The sequence below is a fragment of the Sinocyclocheilus grahami genome, unplaced genomic scaffold (assembly GCF_001515645.1).
Source record: "Sinocyclocheilus grahami isolate Dianchi unplaced genomic scaffold, SAMN03320097.WGS_v1.1 scaffold1314.1, whole genome shotgun sequence".
NCBI classification, from domain to species: Eukaryota; Metazoa; Chordata; class Actinopteri; order Cypriniformes; family Cyprinidae; genus Sinocyclocheilus; species Sinocyclocheilus grahami.
The window spans coordinates 238,393-255,754 of record NW_015506493.1 but is presented as its reverse complement, the minus strand read 5'-3'; the positions used below and the strand labels follow the sequence as shown (position 1 = coordinate 255,754).

The 17,362-nt window shown below is 36.5% G+C and overlaps 1 protein-coding gene and 1 long non-coding RNA gene across 3 annotated transcripts in view; both read left to right on the top strand.

Annotated features, from left to right (window-relative positions):
• Positions 1-12,916, top strand: part of LOC107569122 (calpain-2 catalytic subunit-like) — a 14,499-nt gene extending 1,583 nt beyond the window's left edge. Inside the window, exons 2-22 of the mRNA XM_016255120.1 lie at positions 1,332-1,482; positions 2,238-2,307; positions 4,250-4,368; positions 5,628-5,792; positions 6,076-6,228; positions 6,367-6,450; positions 6,533-6,618; positions 7,376-7,444; positions 7,545-7,705; positions 10,039-10,208; positions 10,337-10,348; positions 10,450-10,661; positions 10,759-10,795; positions 11,370-11,435; positions 11,517-11,574; positions 11,661-11,725; positions 11,851-11,919; positions 12,012-12,090; positions 12,179-12,295; positions 12,460-12,518; positions 12,599-12,916. Coding sequence (XP_016110606.1) covers positions 1,332-1,482; positions 2,238-2,307; positions 4,250-4,368; positions 5,628-5,792; positions 6,076-6,228; positions 6,367-6,450; positions 6,533-6,618; positions 7,376-7,444; positions 7,545-7,705; positions 10,039-10,208; positions 10,337-10,348; positions 10,450-10,661; positions 10,759-10,795; positions 11,370-11,435; positions 11,517-11,574; positions 11,661-11,725; positions 11,851-11,919; positions 12,012-12,090; positions 12,179-12,295; positions 12,460-12,518; positions 12,599-12,622 — 2,026 coding nt within the window. The 3' untranslated portion in view covers positions 12,623-12,916. The remainder of the gene's footprint in view (positions 1-1,331; positions 1,483-2,237; positions 2,308-4,249; positions 4,369-5,627; positions 5,793-6,075; positions 6,229-6,366; positions 6,451-6,532; positions 6,619-7,375; positions 7,445-7,544; positions 7,706-10,038; positions 10,209-10,336; positions 10,349-10,449; positions 10,662-10,758; positions 10,796-11,369; positions 11,436-11,516; positions 11,575-11,660; positions 11,726-11,850; positions 11,920-12,011; positions 12,091-12,178; positions 12,296-12,459; positions 12,519-12,598) is intronic.
• Positions 12,917-12,992: 76 nt separating this feature from the next.
• Positions 12,993-16,489, top strand: LOC107569127 (uncharacterized). 2 transcript variants are annotated; one of them, XR_001606868.1, is made up of 4 exons: positions 12,993-13,169; positions 14,120-14,145; positions 15,173-15,419; positions 16,366-16,489. It is a non-coding gene; the product is annotated as an uncharacterized lncRNA (long non-coding RNA). The 2 variants fall into 2 exon arrangements; XR_001606867.1 differs by lacking the exon at positions 14,120-14,145 and having other exon boundaries at positions 12,994-13,169; positions 16,366-16,487.
• Positions 16,490-17,362: the final 873 nt, after the last annotated feature.

Here is a 17,362-nt window from a genome sequence, read left to right as displayed (position 1 = left end):
CAGCGCATTTTATGGAGGACTGTTTCCTGATCCTGGTAGATTAGACTACAATGCAGTACGTTTTTTATATTTAAAGAATTGGTCACTGACGATTCAAACGTGAGTTTTGAGCAGTGTAGAGTAGCGCTTGTTGTTTGTCATTTCTCCGATCACAAATGCAGACAGGGTTTTATGTTTATGCGGCGCGATGCAACGCAATGCGTAAAAAGACAGTATAAGTCATTATAATCCATAATTATGTTTCCACTGGATGCAACAAATGCCTCGTTTATAATGGGTTGTAATGTTTTATCTCGTCGCTCCGGCCGGACACGGCATCACAGTATGGTGAGGGGCGTATCATTTCCGTCTCACGCTTGAGGTATTCGGCCAATCACAACGCACTGGATAGCTGGCCAATCAGAACACACCTTACTTTTCAGACCTATGAGCTTTGTAAAAATCAAGGCGTTTCAGAAGGCGGGGCATAGAAGGAGAAACAATAATGTACAGTATGTGGAAAATAATGTGTTTTTTGAACCTTAAACCGCATAAACACATTTCATTACACCAAATACACATAATGTTCTTTTTTAGCAACATCATATGACCCCTTTAAAGATTAAGTGGATATTGAATTAAATGTTTGGTCAATATTAAACAAGGATTTGATAGTCCTGTAAGTGTAACAGCAGCAATTACCAGGCCTTTGGCACCCTTTGCAGGCATCTGTAAATTGTTTATTTATTTTGTACTACATTATGTAGCCCATTTTAACAGTGTTGTTCAATGAAACCATATGATTATTATTAATTAACCAATCATTATTGCCTCATTGTTTTTTATATAATGCATTTTAAGTCATTTTAAAGGCTGTTGTTCGCTTAGGTCTGTCTTTAAAAAATCGGATTACTTCTTTGTTAATTATTATTTGAAGTAACAAATCCCATGGATAATTTATGGTTACCATGGCTACAAGAACCATGATTTTTTTTTCGTAGTAAAACCACGGTTAATATTCGTAAGGGAACATGGAAACTCAGAGAGAATATTAAGGCAAATGCGTTGGTGGCGGTGAAATTGTAAATTGTTTATTTATTTTGTACTACATTATGTAGCCCATTTTAACAGTGTTGTTCAATGAAACCATATGATTATTATTAATTAACCAATCATTATTGCCTCATTGTTTTTTATATAATGCATTTTAAGTCATTTTAAAGGCTGTTGTTCGCTTAGGTCTGTCTTTAAAAAATCTGATTACTTTGTTAATTATTATTTGAAGTAACAAATCCCATGGATAATTTGTGGTTACCATGGCTACAAGAACCATGATTTTTTTTTTTTCGTAGTAAAACCACGGTTAATATTCGTAAGGGAACATGGAAACTCAGAGAGAATATTAAGGCAAATGCGTTGGTGGCGGTGAAAGAATCCCTGGGCTTTAAAGAACTCGGACCCAGCTCGCACAAAAGCAGAGGAATAGCATGGAAAAGAGCAGGGGTATGGTTTCAGTATCAGAAGCTTTACTATTAAAGGCTTCATTCGTTCATTGGTAATGATTAAACGGGAAATCGTGCACTTTCTATGTGTATGTTGCGTTAATGTTAGACCGTTACAATCCATTTCTTTATGAACGAGGGTGTTTTCGTACATCTTTCTTTGCGCAAGTCTTGCGTTCTGTTTGCAGATTGAATTGCTTCTGTATGGCTACATATGCGTCAAACTGAAAACTGCTTTTTTAGGGTCGTGTCACGAGCATTGCGTTTTACGTAGCAAAACAGTCCAACTTAAAAAAAAAAAAAAGCTCTTCTGGAAACAAGAATTAGGCTATATAGGGTTCAGCTCGCGCGGTCTTAGAATCAAGCAACGTACTAAAGTTTTTGCCATATATTTGTGTTATGTAGATCTGTATTTTGTCTAGGCCTATATAATGTTTTGTCAGTGTTCCGTCAGAGAATGATCCTATAGCTCGACCAGCGTATGGTTACTCGAGCCGATTTCTGTTCGTTCTCAAGCATCTGAACTTTGGTGGGTTTGAAACCCATGACTACGATTTCTCATAGACAGACCCACTATACGTTCTGTATATTCAGTTTCACCAGGTGGTCAGAATAGCAGCTGTCATTTTAATAAGTAAATATATTTTATGATTATCTTGGTATGTGAACCCACATGCTATCTCAGTGTTTTGTGTCTGATTACATTATTAGCCTGATCCTGCATTTCAAACAGGGTGTTGTTGGTGTCTTTTGCAGGAGCTGTGCTCAAAACCACAATTCATCGTCGGTGGAGCTACACGGACAGATATCTGTCAAGGAGCTCTAGGTAAAAGATTAAAATCATTCATCCACCTGCATGAAACAAATGTTGAGATTCTTTGTTAATCCTCCTGGTTTGACTAAAACTGAAGAACCTGTTCATTTCACACACTGAATCACAGATCTCTCTCGCTCTCCTCTTCTTAATTCTTTAAACACAGGATACCTGTAAGTCAATACTGTGTGCTAAACGTTTTAACTGCCTCAACCAGAAAATTAGCTTATAATAGCACACTGTGAAAAATGTTCTGTCAGGTAACATAAAATGTGCTTCATTGCATGATTCATTATAAAAGGCAACTAATTATTTACATCATTACTTTGAATGGAAAGTAAACATTTGCACCATCATCTGACTGGGACGCTGTCCTTGCTTATCTTAAAAAATGTTTACTTCAGCAGTGCCGTTTTGGGATCTAAACCTGTATTTAAGCCACCAATATAGTTTTTAAACAACAACAAATAGGCTTTAACTATAAAAATGGGGGTTTTAAAGTGGCATAAGTGCATTTATACCTGAATGTTATATTTTTGGTGTGAATAGACTGAAAAAAGGAGTAAAACTGGATTCCACTGAATTGATTTGTTTCTTGGATGTATAATGATGGTGTTAATTTACGTGTTACTTTACTCACTACTTTGATAAACCAATTCGATTGCATAATGCACATTAACTCTGGTGAGGCCCATTATTAATTCTACGAAGCTTTAACAATCAGTTAAGTTCATTGTGAACATTGTGAACAAGCAAACACACACAATGTAATTCCTCGAATAAGGGTGGGTCAGGATTTGAAGGATGCTTTTAACATAGCGCTCATTCCAGTGTGGTTATTGTTAACTCAAACTAAAACTTAAAAAAAAAAGAGTGTTTTCTCAAACTGAAATAAGATGAAAATAAAACAGAAATATTAGATGGAAAAGAAAAGAAAAAATGCAAAATAGAAATGTTGCCAACTAACTGAAATAAAAAAGCTGAAATACTAAAATGACTAAAACTAAAATGAAATAAATAAACAAATATAAGTTACATTTAATTTAAAAACAATTATAATTAAAAATTATACAACAAAATTTAATAAATTATTATTTTTTTAAATAAAAAAATAAAAGCTGATTAAACTACTGGTAAAAAATCAATATCTATCTATCTATCTATCTATCTATCTATCTATCTATCTATCTATCTAATCTATCTTGATACACTTTCCAAAAGCTTAAACAGTTTGGAGGACTTGGAGCACCCAACTTCTATCTCTATTTTGTATCTCATCAGTTAGTTTATATTCGACACTAGTAATTTTTGTAACTTTACCCTCTCCTTCAATACATAATCTCACTTTCTTTTGCCCCATTCCTTCCTGTTGTTGTGTTTACCGCTGACTGAATGGCTGAGCCAAACACATAATACAAACCATCCAAAAGCTAGAAACTAGCCAGAGGGGTTTTGCACACAACCGCTTTTGTTATTAAAGGCTGCAGTTAAAGAGAGAAGAACTTGGCTGTATTTCTCCTGTAAAGTCTTGCATTAGAAACATACACGTACACTTAATGCGATACATGTGGCAGACTGCAGGAAAAGCAGCCTGTTGTCTTTTGAGGAGGGCAGATTCAAGTCTCAGCATTTTCTACACGCATCTGCTTTCTTAGATTTGCAGCTCAACACTTGGCGTGACACGAAAACCACAATGGAGTTCATTGGCTGAGTTTAATTTGCGTCCCTCGAACTGTGCCTGTTCTTGCTTGTCTGCAGGCGTTTTGAATGTCAAACATTACAAACGGCTGTCAAAGTTTAATTTTGCAATCCAAATGCAAGTATATGTAATTTAATTTCCATATCTATTGAAGATTTGAGTGAATGCAGGCCTATATGTGGCTGTTTCAGCTACAGACCACAGAGCGGTTGTAAACATAGTCACAGTCTCACTTCCTGTCTCGCCGTCTCTCAGGTGACTGCTGGCTGCTAGCTGCCATTGCTTCTCTGACCCTGAATGAGGAAGTTCTGGCACGAGTGGTGCCTGCTGGACAGGGTTTTGGTGACAATTATGCTGGAATCTTCCATTTCCAGGTGTCTGCAAGTTACACTGTTACATTAAATGTGGAACTTTGCATTATAGTGTTAGCATGCTGATGACCAACATGGACATTATTTTTGTGAAGTGGTTTGTTGCTCAGTGCTTTTATAATTATATTAGTATTCAAAAATATAGAACACTCCTTAAAAATACTGTGGTGGTACCATGGTGCATTGATGGTATTTACTTTGTGTACATACCATGGAAACTATATTCATATACCATTATGTTTACATGCTACTCCAAGCTATTTTAAAGAATACTATTGTGATACCATGGTAGTAAATGTCCAGAAAACATGGTATTGCCATGACGAACAAACATGGTAATACTATGGTACATTTTCATAAATAAAAATAATTGTAATACCATAGTGTAGGTTCAAAAAATCATGTAAATACATAGTTAATGTCCAAAAAAAAATCATGGTACTATATAAAAACAATGTGGTAATACAGTACCTAAGGAAAATATAGTAGTACTGTAGTACATAACCAAAAACATGGAATTACCATATATATTATCATTCAAAATTTCAGTAAAAGAGTCAGTAAGAAATGAATTATTAAGCAATTTCAAGCTTTTATTCAGTAAAGATGTATTAAATCGATCAAAAGGGACATTAAAGACACTTATAATGTTAGAAAAGGTTTTCTATTCAGCAAATAATCCTGAAAAAGTATCATGGTTATCAAAGAATATGAGGCAGCACAACTGCTTTCAACATTGGTGTTAATAAAAAAAAAATTCTTGAGCAAAAACTCAGCATATTAGACTGATTTCTGAAGGATCATGTGACACAGAAGAATGGAGTAATGATGCTGAAAATTCAGCTTTGCATCACAAGAATAAATTATATATTAAGACACATTATATATAAAAAAACGTTACTTTAAATTGTAAAAAATATTTCACAATATTACTGTTTTTACTGTATTTTTGATCAAATAAATGCAGCCTTGGTGAGCAAAAGTTACTTCTTTCAAAAACATAAATTTAGTAATATCTTAGTATATGTCTAAAAACATATGAAAAAAATCTAAAAAAGTTTTTAAAAAAAAGTAAAAAAGTATAGGTGGTATAGTATAGGCGTCCAAAAAAAACCTTTTTGGTGCATTTTGCTTGCTGCTCTTAATGCAGAGTTTGACTCTATAATGTTTTACATTTTATATATGGGTGTCATTGCAGTTTGACACACTTTTTGAGACTGAATAGATAATGTGAATCTGTACACTTTACCTCCATCTTTTAGTTCTGGCAGTTTGGTGAGTGGGTGGATGTTGTCATTGATGACCGGCTGCCGGTGAAAGATGGCGAGCTGGTTTTTGTTCACTCTGCCGAGGGAAACGAGTTCTGGAGCGCCCTGCTGGAGAAGGCCTATGCTAAGTTAGTGTTTGTGTGTGTTGTTTCTTGTTTTCTTTTGTCTTTTTCTGTGTATTCACAGCAGTTATGTTAGAACTGCTTCAACCAGAAAGTCAGCTTATTCTTGGAACATGCTTTCTAAGAACAAACAATAGTATAATCCTTTGTTTTCTTTAGGGCTGTCAACTGATTTGAATTATTACCCACAATCATTTTTTTTTCTTTTTCAGAATTGTGGCAACAAATTCAGTTTTAATGAGTTCAGTATTTATAATTTTTAATTTGTAGAATTTTAAAAACTTTCAATTTACTATATTAATATATTTGCCGATTGGACAATTCTATGCAATGGAGGCTCCACCAGTGAGGGTTTTGAAGATTTCACTGGAGGCATCGCTGAGAGCTACGAGCTGAGTAAAGCGCCGTCCAACATGTTTCAGATCATCCAGAAAGCCTTGGAGGCTGGAGCTTTGCTGGGCTGCTCCATCGACGTGAGATTCCTCTGCCTGTATTTGAATTGAAGTTGGAATTGCATAATTATTATTATTGACCAATCAGCAATCCCTTTTGGGTCACAAGCCCCGCCCATTTTCAGATAGCCCTGTTTTATTTTTAATTCTGTGATGTAGATTACTAGTGCTGCTGATTCAGAAGCCGTCACCCGCCAGAAGCTGGTGAAAGGCCACGCTTACTCTCTAACGGGGGTGACCGAGGTATGAATAGAGTTATTGGCAGACCTCTTTTTTCAATAATATAATGCATTTTAGCATTAGAGTACATTGTGCTTTGTCTTAGGTGAACTATCGTGGCCGCAAGGAGAAGCTGGTTCGTATGCGTAACCCTTGGGGGCAGGTGGAGTGGACCGGAGCCTGGAGTGATAGGTACGGTTTCATTACCGCCAGCACCAGAGATACAATATAAGTTCTAAATATAACTGAAATAGCAAAAAACTGTTATTCAGAAATTATAAGGTAGCAACCATGCAATATTGGCTTTAGGATTAAAATGGTTGTTGATGAAGGGTTTTTGGATTTTGTTAATAACAAGATGAGAAAAAATGTCTGATGCAATCATTTTAATTAAAACAATCTGATGATAAACAGTGGGGCAACAGCAGTGGGTCTCATTTACTAACAACGAGTATGCATGAATTTGTTCGTGAAATCTGAATATGAACGTTTCCAAGAACAAATCATGATTCATCAATAACATAGAAAACTATTATTCTAAATTTATGAAAAAATTTAGTAACAACTGAAACCACACATATCAATTAAATCACATACTCAAATAAAAAATCCACACAGTTATTAATGAATGAAATCCAATGTTTATTCAATATTATTTCAGGAGGTAGTTTTTGTCAAATGTTGGTACATATTAAAATTATTGAAATCAATACTAACTGAGTCAATAATAAGTAAGGTCATTCACATATACAAGTCTTAAAGGTACAGTACAAATAAAAGTTAAATTTTAAGAGTAAAATGCGCTTGACTATTTGGAACATTCTGACTGTGGACAAAAGTATACGATATGGCCTGTGTGAATTCTGTTGAATTCATAGTTTTAATGGACATTGATTTGGAAATGATAGCATCACTGAACTGCTGATGGTTATCTTTTTCGTTCCTTTAGTTCATCCGAATGGAACAGTATTACTGCTTCAGAGCGGCCGAACGCCAACGCTGAGGATGGAGAATTCTGGTGCAGTTCCCGAACTTGTTTATCTATGGATCTAGATTTAGTGCAACTGTAATCTAGATACTTGAATTTTAAATTCAATATGTATTCTCTGTCTGTTCAGGATGTCATTCTCAGAGTTCCTTAGCCATTACTCTCGTATAGAGATCTGCACTCTGACCCCGGACGCCATCACCAGCGATTCGATTAAATACTGGGCCGTGTCCAACCACGACGGCACATGGAGGAAAGGCTCCACCGCTGGGGGTTGCAGAAACAACCCTTGTGAGCACAAAAAAAACACAAACACACATCGAGCATTTTTTTTAATTGCTTCATTTCAGTAGAAAAATTAATTCACATGGACTAAGTTCGGTTGGTTTGGTTTGTTTAAAAATATTGCTGAGGACTGCATCCATTCATTGAGTTTCAAGAAATGTCCAGGTAAATGTGTTTCCATCGTAGTTTATGGATACGGATTTTATCTGTACATCAGCACTACAAAGGCCCTAACTGAGTGCATATGTATCCGTATCTTAGCACTATTAAGTTTAGTTGGTTTGGTTTGTTTAATAATGTTGCTGATGGCTGCATCCATTCGTGAAGTTTTTTGTTGCGCATTGTGTAATTTATTAAGTAAATGAGTTTCCATCGTAGTTCATACGCATGTCTTCTTACCGAATAGAAAAATTATCCACCTCAATTGAGTGAATACGTTTTTTAATTCGCATTTTAATATTTTATCTGAATTTTAGCATTACAAAGTTCATTTGGCTTGTTTAATAATATTGTTGGCGGCAACATCCATTCATTGAGTTTTTTGACGCGCATCAAGAAATTTATTCGGTCAATGTGTTTCCAATGTAGTTTACGCGTCTTCTTATTGGATAGAAAAACGATCTTTCTACACTGAGTGCAAATATTTTATTTATTTGCATTTCAAGATTCTATCTGAATTTTAACGTTACAAAGTTTGGTTGGTCTGGTTTAATAATATTGCTGATGGCTATGTCCATTCATTGAGTTTTTTGTTGCGCATCAAAAAATGTATGTGGTAAAATTATTTCCAGTGTAACTTATGCATGTTTTCTTATCGGATAGAAAAATGACCTTTCTCCATTGAGGGAATACACTTTATTTATGTGCATTTCAATATTTTATTCGCATCTTAGCGTTTCAAAGAGTGTTTGGTTTGGTTTGGTTTGTAATATTGCTGATGGCTGCATCCATTCTTTAAGTTTTTTTTTGTTGTGCATCAAATAATTTGGCACATGGAGGAAAGGCTCCACCGCTGGGGGTTGCAGAAACAACCCTTGTGAGCACAAAAAAAACACAAACACACATCAAGCATTTTTTTTAATTGCTTCATTTCAGTAGAAAAATTAATTCACATGGACTAAGTTCGGTTGGTTTGGTTTGTTTAAAAATATTGCTGAGGACTGCATCCATTCATTGAGTTTCAAGAAATGTCCAGGTAAATGTGTTTCCATCGTAGTTTATGGATACGGATTTTATCTGTACATCAGCACTACAAAGGCCCTAACTGAGTGCATATGTATCCGTATCTTAGCACTATTAAGTTTAGTTGGTTTGGTTTGTTTAATAATGTTGCTGATGGCTGCATCCATTCGTGAAGTTTTTTGTTGCGCATTGTGTAATTTATTAAGTAAATGAGTTTCCATCGTAGTTCATACGCATGTCTTCTTACCGAATAGAAAAATTATCCACCTCAATTGAGTGAATACGTTTTTTAATTCGCATTTTAATATTTTATCTGAATTTTAGCATTACAAAGTTCATTTGGCTTGTTTAATAATATTGTTGGCGGCAACATCCATTCATTGAGATTTTTTGACGCGCATCAAGAAATTTATTCGGTCAATGTGTTTCCAATGTAGTTTACGCGTCTTCTTATTGGATAGAAAAACGATCTTTCTACACTGAGTGCAAATATTTTATTTATTTGCATTTCAAGAGTCTATCTGAATTTTAACGTTACAAAGTTTGGTTGGTCTGGTTTAATAATATTGCTGATGGCTATGTCCATTCATTGAGTTTTTTGTTGCGCATCAAAAAATGTATGTGGTAAAATTATTTCCAGTGTAACTTATGCATGTTTTCTTATCGGATAGAAAAATGACCTTTCTCCATTGAGGGAATACACTTTATTTATGTGCATTTCAATATTTTATTCGCATCTTAGCGTTTCAAAGAGTGTTTGGTTTGGTTTGGTTTGTAATATTGCTGATGGCTGCATCCATTCTTTAAGTTTTTTTTTGTTGTGCATCAAATAATTTATTTGGTAAAAGTGTTTAGATTATAGTTTATGCGCATATCTTCTTATCGGAAAGAAAATTTTTGCTCAATTAAGTGCATACGTTTTTTTAAGCGCATTTATGATTTTATTTGCATCTAGGGGTTACAAAGTTTGTTTAATAATATTGCTGACGGCTACCATCCATTCATTGAGCTTATTATTGCGCATCATGTAATTTATTCAGTAAATACGTTTCCATTGTAGTTATGCAGATTATAATTTACAATAACACATCTTGGTGTTATGAAGTTATGGTTTGTTTCAAAATCTTGCTGATGGCATCCATTCATTCATTCCTCAGACACATTCTGGATGAATCCTCAGTATGTGATTAAGCTGAATGATGAAGATGACGATCCGGATGATAATGAGGTGGGCTGCAGTTTCGTGGTGGGTTTGATCCAGAAGAACCGCCGCCGTCTGAGGAAAGCGGGAGAGGACATGCATACTATCGGCTTTGCTATTTATGAGGTAGGTGGAGACACAAGGAGCATCTAAACGTGATTATGATGTATGGAGAAGAAATTAACATAATTCCAGACTCCAGACAACATATCTATAACTTCAAATCAACATTTTCTTTTTGTTTGTTTCCACAGTTACCTTCGCAGGTAAGAGTTTAACTACAAAGAGGGGCGTGGCATTTCTTTTGACCAATCATACCATTAACCGCAGCATTTCTGGCTCACTGATTGGCCATTGTCTCCGTCAGTTTCACGGTCAGCGCGACGTACACCTCGATAAGAACTTCTTCCTGACGCACGCACAGAAAGCTCGCTCTGAGACTTTCGTTAACCTGAGGGAGGTCTGCACGCGCTTCAAGCTGCCGCCAGGAGAGTACCTCGTTGTCCCGTCCACCTTCGAAGCCAACCAGGATGGAGACTTTTGCCTGCGCGTCTTTTCCGAAAAACAGACCGAAACACTGTAACGTATCTCACCTATATGCCAGTATGACTGTATATATTTTTATTTTGTATACTTGATTCTGAATTTGATTGCATAATCTTATGTTTACTCCTAGACCATGTGATGACCCTGTGGATGCTGAATTACCTGATGTAAGCAACTCTCACGATTGCAAAGCTCTTAAAAGTCAACAGCAGAAAATTGGAATATCACACAAAACATTTGCGAATAAAACACTATTTCCATCCCATGTGTTCAAGAGAACAAAATCAGCACCTCCTAGGAAACTGGTGCAAAGTACAAAACTAAAAATGAACGAAGTTTCTTTTCCACTTATCCGATCACATGATCTGTTGAGGCAAAGACACTTGAGTTTTTTGTTTTGCATCGAGAAATTTATTTGGTGAATGCGTTTCCACACATTTCCACAGTTTATGCGCATGTCTTGTCGGATATAGAAATGATTGACCTCAATTAAATGCATACATGTTTTATGAGAATTTTTCACTGCTACAAATTATTAATGCTGAATTTCTAAATAAATTTAATTAGAAATATTTTTTTATAATATTAAGAATAAATATAATAATAATAACAATGACTACTACTAATAATAATTCATGAATAAATAATAATAATATTAGTTTTGGTGGTAATCAACATATTGCCAAAAGGTCTTATTGAACCTGGAGCATTTTTTTTAACTGTACTTCCTCTTGTTTCCAGGAGTCTGTCTCAGACGACGAAGTTGATTCTGGATTCAGAGGCATGTTCGTAAAACTTGCTGGAGCTGTAAGTAGTGACGACTTGTTATGCAGTAAACACTTATATCTTTTGAAAAGCAGAGCAACTGATGCATACTTCTCTCTATAGGACATGGAAATCTCAGCCACAGAGCTCACAACTATCTTAAACAAAATCATCGCGAAACGTAAGTACTCTTGCATCCTTTAGTTTCCGCTCGAGATCTAAGGAGGAGTCTGAGTCTGAGGAAAGGCTTGATGTGTTCTTTTGTAGGAACTGACATAAAGACAGACGGCTTCAGTTTGGAGACGTGTCGTATCATGGTGAACCTCATGGATGTATCCTCTCAGCTGCAACTGCTAACGTTTTGCTGTTTGTGTTAACGTGACGTATGTGCTTGAGCCGGGAATTACAGGAATCTGGTGTGTTTTTGAGTTGTAAATTTCCCTTAACTGCATCTCAGGACAGTGGGAATGGAAAACTGGGTTTGGGAGAATTCGCTACTCTGTGGAAGAAAATTCAGCGATACCTTGTAAGAGATCCACCAGATGCCTTTAACACAATTATCCATTTAAATGATTTCTAAATGTCATGACATGTTGCTCCATTTTATAATAACCCCAGGGAATTTACAAGAAGAATGACATGGATAATTCAGGAACCATAAGCACTCCAGAAATGCGCTTGGCGCTGAAAGAAGCCGGTGAGTCTCAGATACCCACACATATACAAACAGAAATCATTGTGGTGGCATATTATAATATTCACTTTTGTTCTCTTTCCTCTTCTAGGTTTCACTCTTAATAACACTATATTTCAGCTACTGGTAGCACGTTACGCCGAGACAGACATGACTCTTGACTTCGATAACTATGTGGCCTGCCTCATGCGTCTGGAGATGATGTTCCGTAAGTTATTCAATATTTTGGCTAATTTAGTATATTTAGCCCTAAAATCATCATAGAAAATGTCTGCAGATTCTGTGTAGGCCTGTTTATAATAGGCCCTAGTGTAGGGTCAGGGCCCCCTGTAGTTCTGGAGCATCATTAGTGAATGTACCTCTCATTTTCAGGGGTATTCAAAAGGCTGGATCCCCACCAAAGTGGCTTCATTGAGCTGGACTTTCAACAGGTTTGTCATGCTATAACATTTTAGAAAGTTAAATAATTAATACGTTACATTTTTTAAACACATTTTCTTTGTCTTTTTAGTGGCTGAACTTCACTATGATTTAGATGACTCGTTGCCAGACCAAACCACTCAAGAGTGAATTATTATGATTACGTGTCAAATTTTTTGAAATAAGTATTTACTTTTATTTTTTAAATTGTCTATTGCACTTTTGATCTGTCTTACTTACTAAAGTGTTGCATGATTTTATTAGCCTACGTTTGACATTGCCACACTATTTTCGTTTACAAATGCAAGCATCCTTGAACAAGGAGAAACCACTGTGTAATAAAAACGTGTGTGTGCACTATTATGTGTTTTCTCTTCAAAGGACATTATTAAACACTTTTGAAACTGTACTGACTTGTATTTTTGTACACGACTGGATTTAGTAAAACGGCATTTCCGGTCCCTTTAAGGCTCTGGGAGAGGCTGTTCATTTGACCCCTCAGCTGTCAATCACTCGTTAGTTCCTCCCTCATGGGCGTGGCCGTTCACTGCGGTACCCTGATTGTTGTGTCTCATCTGCTCTGATCCGTTCATCCTTCTCTCTTTTCCGCTATTTTAAAACGCACCCGCTGGGCAGATAACAAAAGTGACAAGTAAACGCTGGTAAGTTTTGTTGTTGTTGAACTTTTCCGTGTTAACTATAGGCGATATCCGTCTGTTATTTGTCGCAGTGTGAAATCTCTGCCCTATATTTCCAGCAAGAGCCGAAACAATTTTCTTATTTTAAGTAGCATATTTCTTCAATTTCTAACGGTACTTGTGAATCTTATGATCTTATTAATTTGTAAACAAAGCGGCCACATTTTACACACAATGCACATCAACTATTATTCATGCATTTAGGGCGTGCATCATACTTGCATTATATATATATATATAAACACAAAAATATACATTCATTAATATTATTAACATTTGTAGGTTTGTCTGGGTTGTGATCAACTGAACAAAAAATGAGCTCAAACTGAATGAAATATTACAGTAATAACACTATATAAAGCAACATGAGTGAATATGTGCAGCTGTTTTTGAGGGCGTGTTCATTCATCATCTAAAACAAACACTAGAGTGCTGATGCTGTCTGGCCTATTGATTTCACATCACAAGTTGGTAATGCTTTGTTTACGTAGGCCTACCACATGATCTGTCCCATTACAACTCAAAGAAGTCCACTGGTTAAAAGTTCATTATTTTGGTAAAGTCTGTATTTGGAGAATACCTGCTGTCCTTTCATACTCTAGATTGACAGTTACATGTACTGTACATTTACACATATGCAGACAACAAAGAAGTACCATAAACTACCATGGTAAAAAAAAATTTTTTTTTTGGAGATGTACCATGGTAATGTAGTTTGAAGTACTTTGGACTGTCATGTAAATGTGATACATGAATATATACACTATGGTATATGTCAAAATACCATTGGTATTGCCATCTGTTAGCATCACAAGAAAAAACATGAATTAACATGAATTTGTGTTAGCAAATTAGCATTGAACTGATTTCTCCTAATGTTAAATATGTTTGTAAATTACCTTTTTCTCCTCAAGCCCGTGGCCCACACAAGGAACTTAAGGTATATTCACCCTCTTGTCTTTCTGTAGTTGCAGTTCCAGAAAGGAATGATAATTAACTAAATGTCCAATGCATAGTTGTCTTAGCTGGGTCTATGTGGTTTTCTTTAGCCAACGCTTAGAGAACTGCCCTCCGTGGACATTATCCTTGAAATCATGGTGCATGTAAGTAAACAGGGACTGGCAATATTTTTTCTGCAGAGATGATGGGTGATCATATTACAAGACAACATGGAATTAGCCAGTCATTAGTAAACCTCTCTCCACCCTCAGTAAGGTGCTAATCTAGTGTCTGTTGTAGAGGGCATTTCTCTCAGCTAGCTGGACTAAAAGCCGCATAAAGGCTGCTGCACTAATATTGGCAACATGGCTGACCATAAGCAAACATATGCAAGCATCATAAGCCTTTTAGCAGCGGCACTTTGCACTACATGCTCAAAGACATTGAATGTGTGCTGTCGAATGATGGTGCTATTTCTGTGCTAGCTTCAAGCTTTTTTTTTTGGTTTGTTGTAGCAGTTAAAGCTCTGGGCTTGTAATCAGAAGGTTGCTAGTTCGATTCCCACAATAACCCCATTAGCTATAATCGTTTAAAGGGAAAGTTCATCTAAAAATGACAGTTCTGTAATATTTGACTCTTCCTCATGTTGTTCCAAACCTGTGTGACTTTCTTGCTTCCATGGAACGCAAACCAAGAAGTGTGCACTCTTTTCCATGTAACAAAAAGTGAATGGGATCTCAGGGATATGGGTTTGGAAAAATATGGGATTTACTTTGGATTAAAGCAGGGCTACCCAAACTCAGTTCTGGAGGGCCGGTGTCCTGCAGAGTTTAGCTCCAACTTGCCTCAACACACCTGCCTTTAAGTTTCTAGTATGCCTAGTAAGAGCTTGATTAGCTGGTTCAGATGTGTTTAATTGGGGTTGGAGCTAAACTCTCCAGGACACCGGCCCTTCAGGACCGAGTTTGGACAGCCCTGGATTAAAGCATTTGTTTAAATGACTACTTCCTTATTTTGGTGCGCTACAGTATGTATTCAATTGGAGGAGTGTCGACGCGTATCTACAAGGAACGCCTGCAGGCAGAAGGGATGGGAACTAATGACAATGCGGTCAAATTCCTGAATCAGGACTACGAGGAGCTGAAGAGAGAATGTTTGGAGAGTGGCAGGCTGTTTGAAGACCCTTGCTTTCTCGCCGTGCCTCAGTCACTGGGCTTCAAGGAGCTTGCACCACACTCCTCCAAAACACGCGGTGTGCAGTGGATAAGGCCCACTGTGAGTGTTGGAGAGCACGGCCTATACGAACAGCACGCTAGTTACTACATACAACTGCATAGTCATTATTTTTAGCATATTTTAATACTTGAGAGGGAGTGGGAGGACAACAATTAAGGAATTACACAAGCTAGACTCGAACTCTAATTTCCCACATTAGAACTAAGGTGTAACAATGGGCTCTAACTACTAAGACAAGTCTCATGTTTTTATATTTAGCACAACTTGACACCTTAATTGATTGGGATAGAAAATAAACTATAGGAAATCAAATAAGAACAAGATTGAGAAAATACATGAGCTAGATTCAAACTCTCATTTCCCATGTGAGAACCAAGGTGTAACTTCTGGTGTTAATTACTGAGACAAGGTTCTTACTTTCATTTATTTTTACAGTTATCAGTTGTACTGATTGTTAGAGGGAAAGGCCAGGAATTTAAGTGGGAGGATCAAGATTTAGAAATTACATGAGGTAGACTCTAATTTCCCACATGCAAGCCAAGGCAAAACTATTAAAACACGGTTCCAACAGTGTAGGCAACATTTGAAAGTCAGAGTTAGGGATAGTTTAGCTCTTAAAGAGTTAAATGACCTCCTCCTTTAAAAAAATAAATAAATCAGTTTTAGCAAAGTTTAGTTTTGTTTAGCTGAAACATTGAATTCGTTATTTAAATTGTATAAGTAATATAATTTCATCGGACTGTGTATCCTTCTCGAAGCTCAAACAATATTTTCATAGCTTAACTGATAGTATCCAACCTGTACAATATACCTGTATGTACTTAGACTAGTTTCATTTGACAGTGAAAATGTCTCACAGATATAAGTATGTTTAAAGTTGTGAAATCATGCATGCAGGGTGTGTTGTTATAGACTGACAGGGACAGTAGCACACTTTGGTTGAGGTGTTGCTCTTATGCGTTGTTTGCTTGCGTAATGTTTGCAGGAGCTGTCAAACAATCCTCAGTTTATAGTGGGCGGAGCCACACGTACAGATATTTGCCAGGGGGCCCTTGGTGAGTATGTACTGTACTGTATTAGCCTGGATGTGTGCATTTGTGCATGCTTGCACACGTTAGCCCACCGAATATCAGGAGCTTTATTTGTGCTTCACTGCAGTTTGGGTGATCCTGCAGCTTAAATCTAAGCAAAACAAAGTTTGTCTGCGACCTTCACGCATTCTGTCATCGCTGTCAAAACGTTGCAACGTAAATGAAGAAACCTCATATTTTCTTCTGAACGTACCAGTTCTTATGTGCCTCTGTAGTTAAAAATAACTTGTTTAACATCATATATTTGCAGAAATATAGCAATATTGACATACGTGCTGTGGTATTAGCATGATTAGCTCATTAGCATGGATGTCACCATAATGTAATCAATATAGATAGACGGACAGATACATTTACAGATAGAAATATATAGGCAGAAATACGGGAGGATAAATGGATGGACGAATGAATGGAATGATGGATGTACTAATATACAGACAATTGGATGGATGGATGGACTGATTGACAATTGGATAGATGTATAGATAGAGGTAGATAGTGAGACGGATGGTTGGACTAATAGACAGTTGGATAATGGATGGATGGACTAATAGACAATTAGATGGATGGATGGACAGATGGATGAATGAAGGGACGGACAGATGATAGGTAGATGGATGGACTGATAGACAGACCTCTGTATAGATATACAGATAGAGGTAAATAGATAGATAGATCTTGTGTATATCACTGGAGCACTGTATCAACCAATCAGAAGCCAGAATTGGAACTACCCGTTTTATTTTACTGCATATATTATATATTTTGGGTTTTTATGAATGAGCTAATGGCAAATCCCATTAAGTCAATGGGATTGACACCTCTATGATCAAAATTTGTAGTGTTTTCTGACTCTTTTGAGAGAAGATGTGTGTTAGGGGGCAGATGAGT